This window comes from Mya arenaria, chromosome 4, assembly GCF_026914265.1.
Source record: "Mya arenaria isolate MELC-2E11 chromosome 4, ASM2691426v1".
Taxonomy (NCBI): Eukaryota; Metazoa; Mollusca; class Bivalvia; order Myida; family Myidae; genus Mya; species Mya arenaria.
The window spans coordinates 62089042-62108320 of record NC_069125.1 but is presented as its reverse complement, the minus strand read 5'-3'; the positions used below and the strand labels follow the sequence as shown (position 1 = coordinate 62108320).

The window sequence follows — 19279 nt, the reverse complement described above, 5'->3', positions numbered from 1 at the left end:
TAGACACCTGATGCGCGGCAATAACACAGTCAAGGTCTTACGCCTCCCGCACCTTCCCCAGTAGTTCATGCCAGGAACACTCCAGTGCCTTGGGAATACAATACTAGTATGTACAATATAATGTGGGACCACACTATGTAATTAGTGTCTAGGAACACCTGATGCGCAGCTATAACACAGTCAAGGTCTTACGCCTCCCGCACCTTCCCCAGTAGTTCATGCCAGGAACACTCCAGTGCCTTGGGAATACAATACTAGTATGTACAATATAATGTTGGACCACACTATGTAATTAGTGTCTAGGAACACCTGATGCGCAGCTATAACACAGTCAAGGTCTTACGCCTCCCGCACCTTCCCCAGTAGTTCATGCCAGGAACACTCCAGTGCCTTGGGAATACAATATGTACAATATAATGTTGGACCACACTATGTAATTAGTGTCTAGGAACACCTGATGAGCAGCTATAACACAGTCCAAGTCTTTCGCCTCCCGCACCTTCCCCAGTAGTTCATGCCAGGAACACTCCAGTGCCTTGGGAATACAATATGTACAATATAATGTTGGACCACACTATGTAATTAGTGTCTAGGAACACCTGATGCGCAGCTATAACACAGTCAAGGTCTTACGCCTCCCGCACCTTCCCCAGTAGTTCATGCCAGGAAAACTCCAGTGCCTTGGGAATACAATACTAGTATGTACAATATAATGTGGGACCACACTATGTAATTAATGTCTAGGAACACCTGATGAGCGGCTATAACACAGTCCAAGTCTTTCGCCTCCCGCACCTTCCCCAGTAGTTCATGCCAGGAACACTCCAGTACCTGGGGAATACAATATTTACAATATAATGTTGGACCACACTATGTAATTAGTGTCTAGACACCTGATGCGCAGCTATAACACAGTCAAGGTCTTATGCCTCCCGCACCTTCCCCAGTAGTTCATGCCAGGAACACTCCAGTGCCTTGGGAATACAATATGTACAATATAATGTTGGACCACACTATGTAATTAGTGTCTAGACACCTGATGCGCAGCTATAACACAGTCAAGGTCTTACGCCTCCCGCACCTTCCCCACTAGTTCATTCCAGGAACACTCCAGTACCTGGGGAATACAATATGTACAATATAATGTTGGACCACACTATGTAATTAATGTCTAGGAACACCTGATGCGCAGCTATAACACAGTCAAGATCTTACGCCTCCCGCACCTTCCCCAGTAGTTCATGCCAGGAACACTCCAGTGCCTTGGGAATACAATATGTACAATATAATGTTGGACCACACTATGTAATTAGTGTCTAGACACCTGATGCGCAGCTATAACACAGTCAAGATCTTACGCCTCCCGCACCTTCCCCAGTAGTTCATGCCAGGAACACTCCAGTGCCTTGGGAATACAATATGTACAATATAATGTTGGACCACACTATGTAATTAGTGTCTAGACACCTGATGCGCAGCTATAACACAGTCAAGGTCTTACGCCTCCCGTACCTTTCCCACTAGTTCATGCCAGGAACACTCCAGTGCCTTGGGAATACAATACTAGTATGTACAATATAATGTTGGACCACACTATGTAATTAGTGTCTAGGAACACCTGATGCGCAGCTATAACACAGTCAAGGTCTTACGCCTCCCGCACCTTTCCCACTAGTTCATGCCAGGAACACTCCAGTGCCTTGGGAATACAATACTAGTATGTACAATATAATGTGGGACCACACTATGTAATTAATGTCTAGGAACACCTGATGCGCAGCTATAACACAGTCAAGGTCTTACGCCTCCCGTACCTTTCCCACTAGTTCATGCCAGGAACACTCCAGTGCCTTGGGAATACAATATGTACAATATAATGTTGGACCACACTATGTAATTAGTGTCTAGACACCTGATGCGCAGCTATAACACAGTCAAGGTCTTACGCCTCCCGCACCTTCCCCACTAGTTCATTCCAGGAACACTCCAGTACCTTGGGAATACAATATGTACAATATAATGTTGGACCACACTATGTAATTAATGTCTAGGAACACCTGATGCGCAGCTATAACACAGTCAAGGTCTTACGCCTCCCGCACCTTTCCCACTAGTTCATGCCAGGAACACTCCAGTGCCTTGGGAATACAATATGTACAATATAATGTTGGACCACACTATGTAATTAGTGTCTAGACACCTGATGCGCAGCTATAACACAGTCAAGATCTTACGCCTCCCGCACCTTCCCCAGTAGTTCATGCCAGGAACACTCCAGTGCCTTGGGAATACAATATGTACAATATAATGTTGGACCACACAATGTAATTAGTGTCTAGACACCTGATGCGCAGCTATAACACAGTCAAGGTCTTACGCCTCCCGTACCTTTCCCACTAGTTCATGCCAGGAACACTCCAGTGCCTTGGGAATACAATACTAGTATGTACAATATAATGTTGGACCACACTATGTAATTAGTGTCTAGGAACACCTGATGCGCAGCTATAACACAGTCAAGGTCTTACGCCTCCCGCACCTTTCCCACTAGTTCATGCCAGGAACACTCCAGTGCCTTGGGAATACAATACTAGTATGTACAATATAATGTGGGACCACACTATGTAATTAATGTCTAGGAACACCTGATGCGCAGCTATAACACAGTCAAGGTCTTACGCCTCCCGTACCTTTCCCACTAGTTCATGCCAGGAACACTCCAGTGCCTTGGGAATACAATACTAGTATGTACAATATAATGTGGGACCACACTATGTAATTAGTGTCTAGGAACACCTGATGAGCAGCTATAACACAGTCAAGGTCTTACGCCTCCCGCACCTTTCCCACTAGTTCATGCCAGGAACACTCCAGTGCCTTGGGAATACAATATGTACAATATAATGTTGGACCACACTATGTAATTAGTGTCTAGACACCTGATGCGCAGCTATAACACAGTCAAGGTCTTACGCCTCCCGCACCTTTCCCACTAGTTCATGCCAGGAACACTCCAGTGCCTTGGGAATACAATACTAGTATGTACAATATAATGTTGGACCACACTATGTAATTAGTGTCTAGACACCTGATGCGCAGCTATAACACAGTCAAGGTCTTACGCCTCCCGCACCTTTCCCACTAGTTCATGCCAGGAACACTCCAGTGCCTTGGGAATACAATACTAGTATGTACAATATAATGTTGGACCACACTATGTAATTAGTGTCTAGACACCTGATGCGCAGCTATAACACAGTCAAGGTCTTACGCCTCCCGTACCTTTCCCACTAGTTCATGCCAGGAACACTCCAGTGCCTTGGGAATACAATACTAGTATGTACAATATAATGTTGGACCACACTATGTAATTAATGTCTAGGAACACCTGATGCCCAGCTATAACACAGTCAAGGTCTTACGCCTCCCGTACCTTTCCCACTAGTTCATGCCAGGAACACTCCAGTGCCTTGGGAATACAATACTAGTATGTACAATATAATGTTGGACCACACTATGTAATTAGTGTCTAGGAACACCTGATGCGCAGCTATAACACAGTCAAGGTCTTACGCCTCCCGCACCTTCTCCAGTAGTTCATGCCAGGAACACTCCAGTGCCTTGGGAATACAATATTTACAATATAATGTTGGACCACACTATGTAATTAGTGTCTAGACACCTGATGCCCAGCTATAACACAGTCAAGGTCTTACGCCTCCCGTACCTTTCCCACTAGTTCATGCCAGGAACACTCCAGTGCCATGGGAATACAATATGTACAATATAATGTTGGACCACACTATGTAATTAGTGTCTAGACACCTGATGAGCAGCAATAACACAGTCAAGGTCTTATGCCTCCCGCACCTTCCCCAGTAGTTCATGCCAGGAACACTCCAGTGCCTTGGGAATACAATACTAGTATGTACAATATAATGTGGGACCACACTATGTAATTAATGTCTAGGAACACCTGATGCGCAGCTATAACACAGTCAAGGTCTTACGCCTCCCGTACCTTTCCCACTAGTTCATGCCAGGAACACTCCAGTGCCTTGGGAATACAATACGTACAATATAATGTTGGACCACACTATGTAATTAGTGTCTAGACACCTGATGCGCAGCTATAACACAGTCAAGGTCTTTCGCCTCCCGTACCTTTCCCACTAGTTCATGCCAGGAACACTCCAGTGCCTTGGGAATACAATACTAGTATGTACAATATAATGTTGGACCACACTATGTAATTAGTGTCTAGACACCTGATGCGCAGCTATAACACAGTCAAGGTCTTACGCCTCCCGTACCTTTCCCACTAGTTCATGCCAGGAACACTCCAGTGCCATGGGAATACAATATGTACAATATAATGTTGGACCACACTATGTAAATAGTGTCTAGACACCTGATGAGCGGCAATAACACAGTCAAGGTCTTATGCCTCCCGCACCTTCCCCAGTAGTTCATGCCAGGAACACTCCAGTGCCTTGGGAATACAATACTAGTATGTACAATATAATGTTGGACCACACTATGTAATTAATGTCTAGGAACACCTGATGCGCAGCTATAACACAGTCAAGGTCTTACGCCTCCCGTACCTTTCCCACTAGTTCATGCCAGGAACACTCCAGTGCCTTGGGAATACAATACTAGTATGTACAATATAATGTTGGACCACACTATGTAATTAGTGTCTAGACACCTGATGCGCAGCTATAACACAGTCAAAGTTTTACGCCTCCCGCACCTTCCCCAGTAGTTCATGCCAGGAACACTCCAGTGCCTTGGGAATACAATATGTACAATATAATGTTGGACCACACTATGTAAATAGTGTCTAGGAACACCTGATGAGCGGCAATAACACAGTCAAAGTTTTACGCCTCCCGCACCTTCCCCACTAGTTCATGCCAGGAACACTCCAGTGCCTTGGGAATACAATATGTACAATATAATGTTGGACCACACTATGTAATTAATGTCTAGACACCTGATGCGCAGCTATAACACAGTCAAGGTCTTACGCCTCCCGCACCTTCCCCACTAGTTCATGCCAGGAACACTCCAGTGCCTTGGGAATACAATATGTACAATATAATGTTGGACCACACTATGTAATTAGTGTCTAGACACCTGATGCGCAGCTATAACACAGTCAAGGTCTTACGCCTCCCGCACCTTCCCCAGTAGTTCATGCCAGGAACACTCCAGTGCCTTGGGAATACAATATGTACAATATAATGTTGGACCACACTATGTAATCAGTGTCTAGGAACACCTGATGCGCAGCTATAACACAGTCAAGGTCTTACGCCTCCCGTACCTTTCCCACTAGTTCATGCCAGGAACACTCCAGTGCCTTGGGAATACAATATGTACAATATAATGTTGGACCACACTATGTAATCAGTGTCTAGGAACACCTGATGCGCAGCTATAACACAGTCAAGGTCTTACGCCTCCCGCACCTTTCCCAGTAGTTCATGCCAGGAACACTCTAGTACCTGGGGAATACAATATGTACAATATAATGTTGGACCACACTATGTAATTAGTGTCTAGGAACACCTGATGCGCAGCTATAACACAGTCAAGGTCTTACGCCTCCCGCACCTTCCCCAGTAGTTCATGCCAGGAACACTCCAGTGCCTTGGGAATACAATATGTACAATATAATGTTGGACCACACTATGTAATTAGTGTCTAGGAACACCTGATGAGCGGCAATAACACAGTCAAAGTTTTACGCCTCCCGCACCTTCCCCAGTAGTTCATGCCAGGAACACTCCAGTACCTGGGGAATACAATATGTACAATATAATGTTGGACCACACTATGTAATCAGTGTCTAGGAACACCTGATGCGCAGCTATAACACAGTCAAGGTCTTACGCCTCCCGCACCTTTCCCACTAGTTCATGCCAGGAACACTCCAGTGCCTTGGGAATACAATATGTACAATATAATGTTGGACCACACTATGTAATCAGTGTCTAGGAACACCTGATGCGCAGCTATAACACAGTCAAGGTCTTACGCCTCCCGCACCTTCTCCAGTAGTTCATGCCAGGAACACTCTAGTACTAAATTATTTTCAATCAATATCTTACCTTAAAGCTGATGTAGTTCTTTGTCTGTTGAATGAAGTGAGTTATGAGGTACAGGTGGATTAAATGTGTCTATTTGAGACACAGGGAAAACATTGATACAGAAATTAATTCCAATCGATATCTTACCTCAAAGCTGATGTAGTACTGTGTCTGTTGAATGAAGTGAACCATCTCACTTCCAAGAATGTGGCACTGGTGAAGAATTCGAGACAGTTCTGAAAAACACAGGATTCATATTACCCTGTCAGAGTGCTTTTGGCATCATAGGAATAAGTCTATGAACAATGGTCCAATTAAAAATATAGACAACCCTTTGAGTCTGTAAAGCTAACTGAAGGGAAACTAAAACTAGGTGCTTGCATAAGTTTGAAAAATAGGTCTTATGTTAACATTGTAAGTATAAGTTTTGGTATCAATAATACTTCAAATATGTTATGTCATATAGTGATAAGTATTGCTTTATGTGTGTATTTTGATTTTGAGATAAATTTTAAGTGAAAGTACTTGAATCAGAAACTAGATTCATAGCGAGGATTCCCATAACTCTTTACGCTCGGGTTGTGTAAAGCATGATGTAAAAATAGATTCCTGTCACATGATTGTCCCATTTCTATGGCACACTAAACAGTCTATGACAACATATTTAAATTAAATGATTACAACTTAGTTTCTTCTTCTCTTTTCATATTTAGAAAACCCCGACAACTTCTTTCCAGTTTTAAGACAGTGGAGAACTTATCATAAATGTAAATTAACACGTTTAAATAATTAACATTTCTCAAACTAAATTCAGTTCCTTTAAAAGCACTATGCAATACCACAAGAGACGTACCAGGTAAAGACTCAAGGAGTTTTGAGTTGAAGATCTGGTTTTTCCATATAAGGGCAAGAACATACTCCATCCTTTTGGCGCGCCATAGGAAGTTGAACACCCGGAGGTACATTATCATGCACTCTGGGGTAAACACCTGCAGATACAGACATGTATATTATAATATTTATTCTATTCTTTCTATTCTTTCTATCCATTCTACCCTTCTCCATTATTATCTTCTTACTCTTTTTTCTTTAAACACTTAAATATTGAAAGATTAAATAACTGCTACCTGCTTTGGCAGTCACCCATATAGACCTTTCTGTACAATATGTTTTCGCATGCGATATCACTCATACACCAATACTTAAAAAACAATTATTATGTAATACAAATATCAAGTACGCTATATTACTGTCTCAATGATATGTATATATATGTTTGCAATGTGCTGTGTTGTATAATATTTGTTAATTTTGAATAATAATTTTTTTTTTATAATATTGATTATGGCTAAGCTGAAAAAAGCTGTTTTGAGAATTAAATGGTATATACATGTTCAATTCAATAGAATTTAATTTTTTTTTTTTTTCTTTATGAAACAATATAAAACTATTTCTTGACCATTCTCCTCCCATACCTATGCACAATGTTATTAGTTAGTCCCTGAAGAGCATATCAGTACAAACAAGAGTGCTACGAAGCAAACATTAATGCTCATCTGTTTTTTTCCCTCTCACAAACTTGGCACAACTCAACATTTATCAAATTTAGAGTTATGAGCCTTGCTTAACAAGTGCTTATTGTCCTTGGCAACAAGTGCACCAAGTTTCAAGCAAATATCTGGAAAATTTATTGAGTAACGACCAAGGTTTAAGTTTCGGCACAATGATTACTCTTTTTTTTAAGAAGAGATGAGCTTAAAATGTCATAAATCGAAAAATGAATACATTGAAACATGTGTTTTTATGGAAAGAACAAAGTTACGTACTGTTCTGATTGGTCCGTCCACATGATAGTCGAGACTGAACACATCCCAGCCTGTGTCTCCTGGGGATACCTGCAGGGAATGGTAATATTATACTCATGGGTGAAAGACTGACAACTTAAAAATATGGTATTTTAAGAATGAAATAACATTTTAACATAAGTTTTTTTTTAACATTATAATCGTAGGAGAAATATTTTATAAAATACTGAGTTAAATATCATTGCAAAAAAAAATCAACTATGTAAACTTACTCTAACTGGAAGCAAAAGAAGAAAATGTTTTTTTGATTTAAAAGGGTTAAATATCCAGGTTAAAACTATTCTTCAAATGTTACTTTAACTTTTACAAAGTACTCCTATTCTTGGTCTGCCATGCTTAGCAAGCAACACAAACGTTACAAATATTAAGTTTATTTTTTTCCTTCTTTTCGTGAATCAAAACTAAAAAACAAACCTCAAGCAAGCGGACATCAAGCCTCTTAAGGATGTCTGAGTCGTCAAACTGTGCGTTAGTTCCACGTATAGCTGTTTCCAGTATACCAGTCAAGTTGTGAAGATACAGGTTGGAGGCCGGCTTAGCTAGGTCCTCCCTGAATATAGACAGAAAAGTTTAATAGAAATAGTTACACACACATGCCTTGACTAGCACTGTCACAAGAGTGATGACTACTCCCAGTGCTGAAAATTAACACAAGCCCGCAAGCCCTGCACTAGTAAAATGTCTTTGGGCTTGTTCATCCAAAAGTCTAATTTCAATGATTGTACTCCCACAAACTGCTTGGAACAGGTATATTAAACTATTTCTTTTAAACGGGGTCATACCTCCTGTATTTCATGGTGTTCATCAAGTGTACCAAAAAGTATTTAAATACCCCCATATATCCCCCCACCCCCAGATTTTGTTTTGTGGGGGGCATAATAACAAAAACATTTGGCATCGCAATGAAAATGACACCCAAGACTTTCACAATACCTTGATTTCTTTTTCTCCACAAACAATAATCTAAATGCTTATCAAACGTCTTCTTTATTAATTCAAACCTCAAAATTGGTATGTTACTTAAGCAGAACCAATTTTAACACAGCAAGTACAAAATTGAAAGCACATACTCTAATAAGTCCATAAGGTGTCTGATGAAATCTCCTTGTCCAAGCAACAGGTATCGCCGCATCGCCTGGAATATATCACGATTTTATATGTGAGCTGTGACAATCAAAAATGGATCATCTCAGTAATTTTTGAAGATGTCAGTTTTTATAATCATGTCACATGTTTTACATACAATTGATGGTAAATAACCATGAAAATATCTTTGACACTCTAAACTTGCCACTTTGTAGGGGCTGCCATTTTCTTTGCAGTGTAACAGCTAAATATGATGTCATATTTCTGATATATCATATGAACGATAACACCCATTTCTGCTTGACACTGCTCATGAATCTCTGTTATTTTTAAATACCATGTATTTCAAGGCTGACAAAACTGGACAATTAGCCAGATTTAAACTCGTTGAACCAATTCCATTTTATTGTTAATTCTATTTTTAATATCAGCCCAAAATGGCTAACTCAGTGGCACATGTAAAACACATTTTTCATTATTAAACAAGAGCTGTCACAGTATGTGACGAATGCCCCCCGAATGTGACATTGACCTATGAACAAGGTCTGTACATGAAAAGTTGATCTTGCCTTTACATGTCATACATACATATGGCAAGTTATTTTAAATTGCCTCTAAACATAAAAAAATACCACCGATACTTGACAACCGACACTGTTATGTCCTTATAAGCAGCATTCCATTGTGAATAAACACTAAGTGTGACCTTGAACTTAGAGGTAGGGACATGGGTCTTGCACATAACATGTCGTCTTGGTATGTCGGACACATGTGGCAAGTCATTTTAAAATCTGTCCATACAAGAGAAAGTTACAGCCTGGACACTACAACCTATACTCTGAGTCCATATATATGCAGCATTCCATTGTGAATAAACACCTAAGTGTGACCTTGACGTTAGAGGTAGGGACACGGGTCTTGCATGCGACACATCGTCTTGGTATGTGGAACACATGTGGCAAGTTATTTTAAAATCTGTCCATACAAGGGAAAGTTACAGCCCTGACACGACAATTTATACTTTATGTCCTTATATGCAACACTCCATTGTGAATAAACACCTAAGTGTGACCTTGACCTTAGAGGTAGGGACACGGGTCTTGCACCCAACACGTCGTCTTGGTATGTGGAATACATGTGGCAAGTTATTTCAAAATCTGTCCATACAAGGGAAAGTTACAGCCCGGACATGACAACCTATACACAATGTCTTTATATGCAGCACTCCATTGTGAATAAACACTTAAGTATGACCTTGACCTAAGAGGTAAGGACACCGGTCTTGCACGCCACACGTCATCTTGGTATGTGGAATACATGTGGCAAGTTATTTCAAAATCTGTCCATACAAGGGAAAGTTACAGCCTGGACATGACAATCTATACTCTATGTCCTATATGCAGCACTCCATTGTGAATAAACACTAAGTGTGACCTTGACCTTAGAGGTAGGGACACGGATCTTGCACGTGACACGTCATTTTGGTATGTGGAACACATGTGGCAAGTTATTTCAAAATATGTCCATACAAGGGAAAGTTACAGCCCGGACACGACAATCTATACTCTATGTCCTATATGCAGCACTCCATTGTGAATAAACACTAAGTGTGACCTTGACCTTAGAGGTAGGGACGCGGGTCTTGCACGTGACACGTCGTCTTGGTATGTGGAACACATGTGGCAAGTTATTTTAAAATCTGTCCATGCAAGGGAATGTTACAGCCCGGACATGAGTTATTGAGCCGGACACACAGACGGACGGACGAACGGACGGTGCGATTTTAATATGCCCACCTTTGGGGGCATAAAAATAATATTTTCAACATCTTTACCCAGCATAATTAACATAGTATTTAACTGAATATTCTCACCATTTCCTCCTGCGTATTATCTATCCAAGAGAACTTTACCGTTTACAGTAAAATTTGGTAACTATTAACTGTCACATTGACTCCTCAATACAAAATCTTACTGTATTGAAGTTTACCTTAAGGTGGTCCATGAACTTGTATTTTGCATGTAGCACATCGAGCAGGTGTCGACTTGTCTCCTTGTATACCTTGTCGATCATGTCCTGGAAGTTATTACTTTGGTCCTGGGTGAACATCCACTCGGCTGAAATATGTACATCAGTTTTATGCGCGATACAATAGATCCTGGTCAAATACCCACCCTGCCAGAATGTGTACACCTTGTCAATCATAAGGACGTCCTGACTCTGGTTCTGGGTAAACACCACTCTGCTGAAATATGCACACTACATTTGATTCTAGTCAAACACCCACTCCGCTTAAATGTGTACATCAGTGGATTCTGGTCAAATAACCACCCTGGAGAAATGTGTACACCTTGTTGATCAAGTGGAAAGTGTTACACTGGTCCTGGCTGAACATTTACTTTGCTGAAATGTGCACAATGTTTGATTCTAGTCCATCATCAACTTGGCTAAAATGTAGACACTGAAAGTTATTTTTTCACAATTATGATAGACAAATTTATACAGATAAGGTTTTTATTGTCCAGGCATATGAATTGATGCACTTACATATGCTCAACCTCCATTTTATAACCATGCAAAGCAGGCTTGATGTAGGTGGTCTAAAAGCATAGATGTCCAAATTTCCACCAGGTTTTGGTTTTGGTTCAGACCAGGGATACTTTCTTATTACCTCTCAAAAAGAAATCAGCACTGCTTTTTTTCCCAGGAAGGAGTAGGTATATTGGTGAGATGTATCAGTTTTCAAATGTCTGCACAATCTAGTGTAAAACTTATTATAAAATCCCTTACCCTGACTCATATCGAAGGCCATAGCCACCTCTCTCCCCGGGGTTGGGGTTCGGTCCTGACAAACCTGGCGGAGAAAGTTGATGGACTTTCCTGTCAACAGGATCTAAAATGTAACATAAATGATAATGATAACAATATGGGCTGCTAAGACGATAGTAATGATTTTGGCTGCCAAAGGGTTAGAGTGTTGACACAATTGGCAGTGACCTTGACCTAGTGGCCCCAAAAAGATAGGGGTCATCTACTGGTCAAAGGCATTTTTCAGGCTAAGTTTAAGGGTCTAAGGTCAATCTGTTCTTTGTAAATGAAGCCAGGGTACTTAGAAATGTAAAAATAGCAACAAAATGCCTAAAATTGTGAATTTACAACAGCATATTTCAACAAGAAAACAAAGCAAAGGCACTTTAAGAAACAGAATGCGAAGAAATTTAAGAGATAAGGAATGCATTTAAATATCACTGTACTAGTTGACTTGTTAAAGTTGAAAAATTCTTTATTTTGGAGATAGTAAATTTTGAGTCCAATTTTTTTGGTCCCATTTTTATGACAAAAGAAACACTATAAGCTAACATCCCAATTAAATATTAGCTATCCTTTAAAGATAAATAACGTAAATATAACCGAAACATATAACAAAATTAACTAGAGATTGCTTTTTTGAAAAAGCACTTGTCTCTCCATTGTGTGGTTGTAGGTGAGATATAATCAATGATGGACATGAAATTTGTACTTTGGGACGGGAGACAATTACCAACTAGCATACCAAGTATGAAGTTTCTGGGTGCAAGCATTCTTTAGTTACTGAGCGGAAACCGTTTCTTCACCTCAAGGTCACAGTGACCTTGACCTTTGACCTACTGATCTCAAAATCAGTAGGAATCATCTACTAGTCATGACCAAGTAGCATACAAAGTATGAAGTTCCTGGGTACAATCATTCTTTAGTTATTGAGCAGAAACCATTTTTAAGCTAAAGGTCACTGCCAACATATCGTTTTTTGCCTAAAGATAACCTTGACCATTGACCAGGGCTTCCATTAAGAATTTGAAACTGGAAGTATGAACTTCCTGTCCATCAATATTGGAAGTTTTTCACTGAAATGTGGAAGTTTAAGTCTCCCCAAATACACTTTTTCCAGTATTTTTAAAATAGGATGACAGATGTTAAATATCAAATAATTTGAAACAATATATCTTGCCGAATTCACAGATTTATATTATAATAATTCATTTTACTTCAAGACTGATTGAAATTGTGAGCATAAAAGTAATATTGACACCAGGTTTTGATATTTTGAACTTCCAAGCTTTTGACTTTGGAAGTTTTCTTCAAAATTATGGAAGTTTTTGTACTTCCAAGGAATTAAGTTTGGAAGTTTAAACCTATTTCTAGGGAGTAATATACTTCCAAACTTCCTTTAACGGAAACCCTGATTGACCTTTTGATCTCTTAATCAATAGGGTTCATCTACTAGCCATGAACAACAAGCATACCAAGTATGAAGTTCCTGAACCCAAAGGATCTTTAGTTATTGAGCGAAAACCAATTCTTCACCTCCTCTTCATTTCTTCCTTGGTCTAAGCGTTCTATAGTTATTGAGCAGAAACGAAGTGATGTAGTGACGGACTGACTGACTGACGAACAGGGCAAAACAATATGTCTCCCCATGAATGGGGGAAACATAAAAATAAAATACTTATTTTAAAAACATACATGTAATCAACTTAAAATACCAAACAGAAACACAAATAAATATTTGCATTAAAACAGCAACATATATACCGTTATGTAGGTTATTGTCTATATTTTTGCAAAAAAAGATGAATAGATTTATTCTGTAAGAAATACATGATACATTGTTTACTAAAAAAAAACATGTGTAAAATAATTAAAACATTAATAACCTCACGAGCCATAAAAAAAACCATCACATGAACACCAACACCATGGATGACTCAATAAAGAGTCAACTCTTATTTCCATAGTAAGATTCAATAGATATAAACAATTATCGGTAAGGCTTGAATTCTTATGACCAATTGTAATTTAAATACTTTCTTTTTACGTGTTCATTCTTTGACTGTGATGACAAAGTGTAATTTAGCATTGAAATGTAACAGTGCTGACATAGTTTACATAACTCCATGACAAGAAAACACTGATTTTCATAAATAACGTTGAGCAGTTAATTTTTTTTAGGACTTTTAAGCCTCAAATTACACATTCTTATGTCAAAAATTTCGACAGTTTCTCTCTGGAAGTTTAATTTTTTTTTTATATAAATGAACCATCGTATCAATTTTGCGAAAAAAACTTCCAGGGTCATGACAGGGAAACAAACTCTTTGAGCTTGATTTGTGGTGATATAGGCTGTAATTACAGCTAATAACACAGGATTACCATACTATGTAAACAAATGGCACTGAATACACTAAAACAGGTTGATTTCAATAACAAAAGTATCTCAAGAAGTTACCCTGCGAGCTTGGTCTGTGGTTATATAAGCTGGAATCATTGATTTCCGTAAACTGTATTTATCGTGCCATAATCGGTCATTCTTCACAGTTGGGTCAGCAGCAACAAAGAACTGGAATAGAAGGGTGAAGTTGTGAAGTGCATTTATTTCTGTCAATTTTTTTTTTTAAATCGCATAATTTATATGTACTGAAGCATGCTTTTATTTTGCAAGGTCCTTTTTCGCAGTTTGGGTTATGGGCCAACTTCCCTTAGTGTCAAATTTTTTACACCATTTTTGAAAACTTGTAATTACACATGTGCATATATATTGTCAGTGGGCACATGTGTAGAAAGTAAAATGTGGATATCTTGTTTAATGTTTTTTTAGTTATGGGTATGGTTGAAGTTTTTGCCTTAAAACACCGAGGATGTTTGGACATAAACTCAACATTTTTCTTGATGAAAAAAAAAAGTAACAGACACCTAATAATCGGTAATTAATGTTTTCATATATGTAAGGTTTTAAATTTGCAACCTGGTTGATTTGCAAAAAAAACACCATATTCTAAACTATTACAAAATCTAATCAGTCTAGCATATTTATCCATTTTGTTATCATATTTTGATGCCCACATATTATGAAAGACTTGTTGAACAGGGTTTATTGTAAAAAAAAAATCTAAAAATTATGTGAATGAATATACAGACGCATAGCTAGGGCCAATTAGGGATTACACAGATCTATGCCGGACTGCATACTAACCCCTTCACCACTTCAGTTTTTAGTTCAAATTCAGGGTTTATGGGATGACAAAAAATTTGACCTGTCAAAATTTCATTACGGAACTGCATATTAATTTTGTGTACAGTCAGCTACGCGCCTGATATGTGTTATTAATAAAAGATCAATGAACAGTCTGTTTTGATATATAATACAAATACATGTATGCGGGATTTATACTGTAAACAACTTCTTTATAAGACCATGAATAAATACTAAATACCATGGCAACATCATGGTGATAATTTCTTTTAGCATACACAATCCTAGAAAATACCATCAACAGTTATTTACAAAGTGTTTGTATTACATGTGCAAAAAGTAGACTTGTTGAGTAGGATATTAAAACAGTAAAGGTAATATACATGTAACAGTTACCTATAGTATAAATAACCTTTCATGTATAAATGCAATAATACTTCTGATGTTATTCTAAACAGATGCCTCCTTATGGGGTTGTTTTTCATAAAGACAAAACTTCAACACTCCATCCTTAAATGTGTTTTAACAGTTTGGAAATTTATTCACAGACAAGCAAACTCAGAAAATGTACTCATCGCCTTTCACAATTTTTCTCAGACAACTCATACATGGGATTTCCATCCACCTAAATCCTGAGGTTGTATTCATAAAGCTTCAAAATTAAATGTTTCAATATAGTGAATTCTATCAGTTTTACAAATCTCTTGAGAACACTACCTAGCCAAGATGTAAGAAACTAGAGCTATCACTGTATGTGATATATGCCCTATCACAGCACCTTCTAGTAATAGAACAACCATTGTCCATGAAAAGGCAGCAATTCAATCAATGCTCCTATATCATATTATATCATATGATGCAGGAATAGTGAAAAGATGACATCGCTAAAAATGCCAAATTTCAGACAAAGTGATTGTAATATAGCCCTAACCACCAAATGGTGGGGTTATCAATAACAAGCTTATACTGGTGTATCATATTTATTAATTAAAACATCACTAATAAATATATCAGTTCTATAAAGTCCCTGTATTTTACAACATATTCATGTGCCATTATTATATGGAATTTTACAGTTCATTTTTTTATATCTTTAGTGTAAAAACTGTGTTAGTTTTCTTTAAATTCAACTTAAACAAGAGGCCCAAGAGGGCCTATGCTCTACTGGCATGGCTCTCGTGGTCATTTTCAATCCAGAGCATGTACGTATGAGTAATAGGCAACAAATACATAGTTCACTTTTTGTGTTTGGGTTAGCCGAAAACACTGTACAATCAACATCTGAGGACAGAAAGTGTTGTAAGCAATTTTTTGTTTTTACTATGATGCTTTATGCATATGGTGCCTGGATTAAACAACATGTGTATATACCTCATCATGAGTGTCCTCTAGTTCACCGTCGTAGATCCATCTCAGCAGGGTGGCATAGATCGGCTGGGACACCTGCACAGTAGGTAAATAACTCCATTGAGGTATTAATTTAACTGTAGTAGTAGGGCACAGTGTACAAAACTGTAGAATCAGGTACCAAAATGAAGCAAATAAATGCATCAGCATGACTTTTTTAAATAATAATTCTTTAATACAATTTTCACAAAAATCAGTGCCTTGGTGAAACGCCATTGTTAACCTTTACGCTAGCTACACCAAACCATAATACCTACTGTACCAGATCATTAAGCTAACTACACCAAACTGTAACACTATCTACACATAACTGTTACACTAACTTGACCAAACCATTACACCAACTGCCCCAAAGCATTACGCCAACTACCCCAAACCATTACATCAACTGCCCCAAATCATTACACCAACTGCGCCAAACCATTACACCAACTGCCCCAAACCATTACATCAACTGCCCCAAACCATTATGCCAACTGCCCCAATCCATTACACCATCTGCCCCAAACCATTACACCAACTGCCCCAAACCATTATGCCAACTGCCCTAAACCATTACACCAACTGCCCCAACCCATCACACCAGCTGCCCCAAACCATTACACGAACTGCCCCAAACCATTACACGAACTGCCCCAAACCATTATGCCAACTGCCCCAAACCATTACACCAACTGCCCACAAGCATTATGCCAACTGCCCCAACCCATCACACCAACTGCCCTAACCATTACACCAACTGCCCCAATCCATTATGCCAACTGCCCCAATCCATTGCACCATCTGCTCCAATCCATTACACCAACTGCCCCAAAGCATTATGCCAACTGCCCCAATCCATTACACCAACTGCCCCAAACCATTATGCCAACTGCCCCAAACCATTACAACAACTGCCCAAAACCATTATGCCAACTGCCCCAATCCATTGCACCATCTGCTCCAATCCACTACACCAACTGCCCACAAGCATAATGCCAACTGCCCCAATCCATTACACCAACTGCCCCAAACCATTACACCATCTGCTCCAAAACATTACACCAACTGTCCCAAACCATTATGCCAACTGCCCCAAACCATTACACCAACTGCCCCAAACCATTATGCCAACTGCCCCAAACCATTACACCAACTGCCCCAACCCATCACACCAACTGCCCTAACCATTACACCAACTGTCCCAAACCATTACACCAACTGCCCCAAACCATTACACCAACTGCCCCAACCAACTGCCCCAATCCATTACACCAACTGCCCCAAACCATTATGCCAACTGCCCCAATCCATTGCACCATCTGCTCCAATCCATTACACCAACTGCCCCAAACCAATATGCCAACTGCCCCAATCCATTACACCAACTGCCCCAAACCATTATGCCAACTGCCCCAAACCATTACACCAACTGCCCCAAACCATTATGCCAACTGCCCAAAACCATTACACCAACTGCCCCAAACCATTATGCCAACTGCCCCAATCCATTACACCAACTGCCCCAAACCATTACACCATCTGCTCCAAAACATTACACCAACTGTCCCAAAGCATTATGCCAACTGCCTCAAACCATTACACCAACTGCCCCAAACCATTATGCCAACTGCCCCAAACCATTACACCAACTGCCCCAAACCATTACACCAACTGCCCCAAACCATTATGCCAACTGCCCCAAACCATTACACCAACTACCCCAAACCATTATACCAACTGCCCCAATCCATTACACCAACTGCCCCAAACCATTACACCAACTGCCCCAAACCATTATGCCAACTGCCCCAAACCATTACACCAACTGCCCCAAACCATTATGCCAACTGCCCCAAACCATTACACCAACCTAACCACTATGCCAGCTATACCAAACTAGTGTGCTAATTACACCAAATCATTAAGCTTACTTTACCAAATCATAAACAAACCTCACCACACTAAAGTTAACACAAGTTCAACCATAGTAAGGCTTTAACATAAGCAATTAAAAAAAAACGTTTCAAATACCTACCATGGTTAGAATATGTTTGATTAGGGACTTGACAAATGGGTCACCATGTTGCATGTAGGAATAGATAGTTGAAGCCAACGCTCCTCCCTTCTTCCCTGTAATGTATTTCAAACAGGCAATGAATGGCACTAGTAGAAGTATGAATATAAACAATATATAATACGAAAATTTTTTTCTCTAAATTTGAATTTCCAAGATCCTAAAACCAAGTAATGAAAACGCACAATCTTAATATGAAAACATGGCTGTCTTTCTAGTGATTTTTCAGACCCTGAAAAGTAAGGGCACTGTCCCATTCCTCTAGATAAATTCCTGGAAAAGTTGTGCCATGTTTTTCTATGACTTAAAGCTTATATTTGATTATGCTCCAGTTATGTGAAAAAAAACACACACAAAAATTCCAGTCATTTTCCCAAAATGCGGGGGAAACAAACTATGTGATACAACCTTAAGGTACATATCAATACAATTTTATAACAAAAATGCTAAAATGAGAAAATTCTATGAAAATGATATGCATACTAAAATACACCCTGGACATTGTCTCACCTTTACACACATCAACCAGGGCTGCAAGGGTCTTCAAACGTATGAGGGGGTCGAATGTCCACACGACCAGCCGACGTAGCGTAATACTGCCATGTGTCGCCAGCCCAATACCCTGGTCAACCTCATCTTGTATCTTGAAAAACAAGATAAACAGGTATCATGGTCAAAATTTCTCCTTTAAAACAGGATTAAGCATAGCTCACTATTTTAGTCTTTCTAAAATTTGCATAATATTTACATCTTTAAG

The 19279-nt window shown here is 39.3% G+C and overlaps 1 protein-coding gene across 2 annotated transcripts in view; it reads right to left on the bottom strand.

The window, feature by feature from the left end:
• The window catches only part of LOC128231967 (gamma-tubulin complex component 3 homolog), a 38034-nt gene that overhangs the window by 5996 nt on the left and 12759 nt on the right, over positions 1-19279 (bottom strand). Inside the window, exons 13-24 of one of the 2 annotated variants that reach the window (XM_052945269.1) lie at positions 19033-19165; positions 18484-18578; positions 16431-16502; positions 14316-14426; positions 11840-11942; positions 11039-11166; positions 9034-9098; positions 8378-8513; positions 7925-7993; positions 6952-7087; positions 6246-6334; positions 5714-5803 (exon numbers count right to left, since the gene is read on the bottom strand). In XM_052945269.1, the coding sequence (XP_052801229.1) occupies positions 5753-5803; positions 6246-6334; positions 6952-7087; positions 7925-7993; positions 8378-8513; positions 9034-9098; positions 11039-11166; positions 11840-11942; positions 14316-14426; positions 16431-16502; positions 18484-18578; positions 19033-19165 (1188 nt within the window). In that variant the 3' untranslated portion in view covers positions 5714-5752. Of the gene's footprint in view, positions 1-5713; positions 5804-6245; positions 6335-6951; positions 7088-7924; positions 7994-8377; positions 8514-9033; positions 9099-11038; positions 11167-11839; positions 11943-14315; positions 14427-16430; positions 16503-18483; positions 18579-19032; positions 19166-19279 lie in introns of those variants that run through there. The other variant, XM_052945268.1, reaches the window with a different exon arrangement.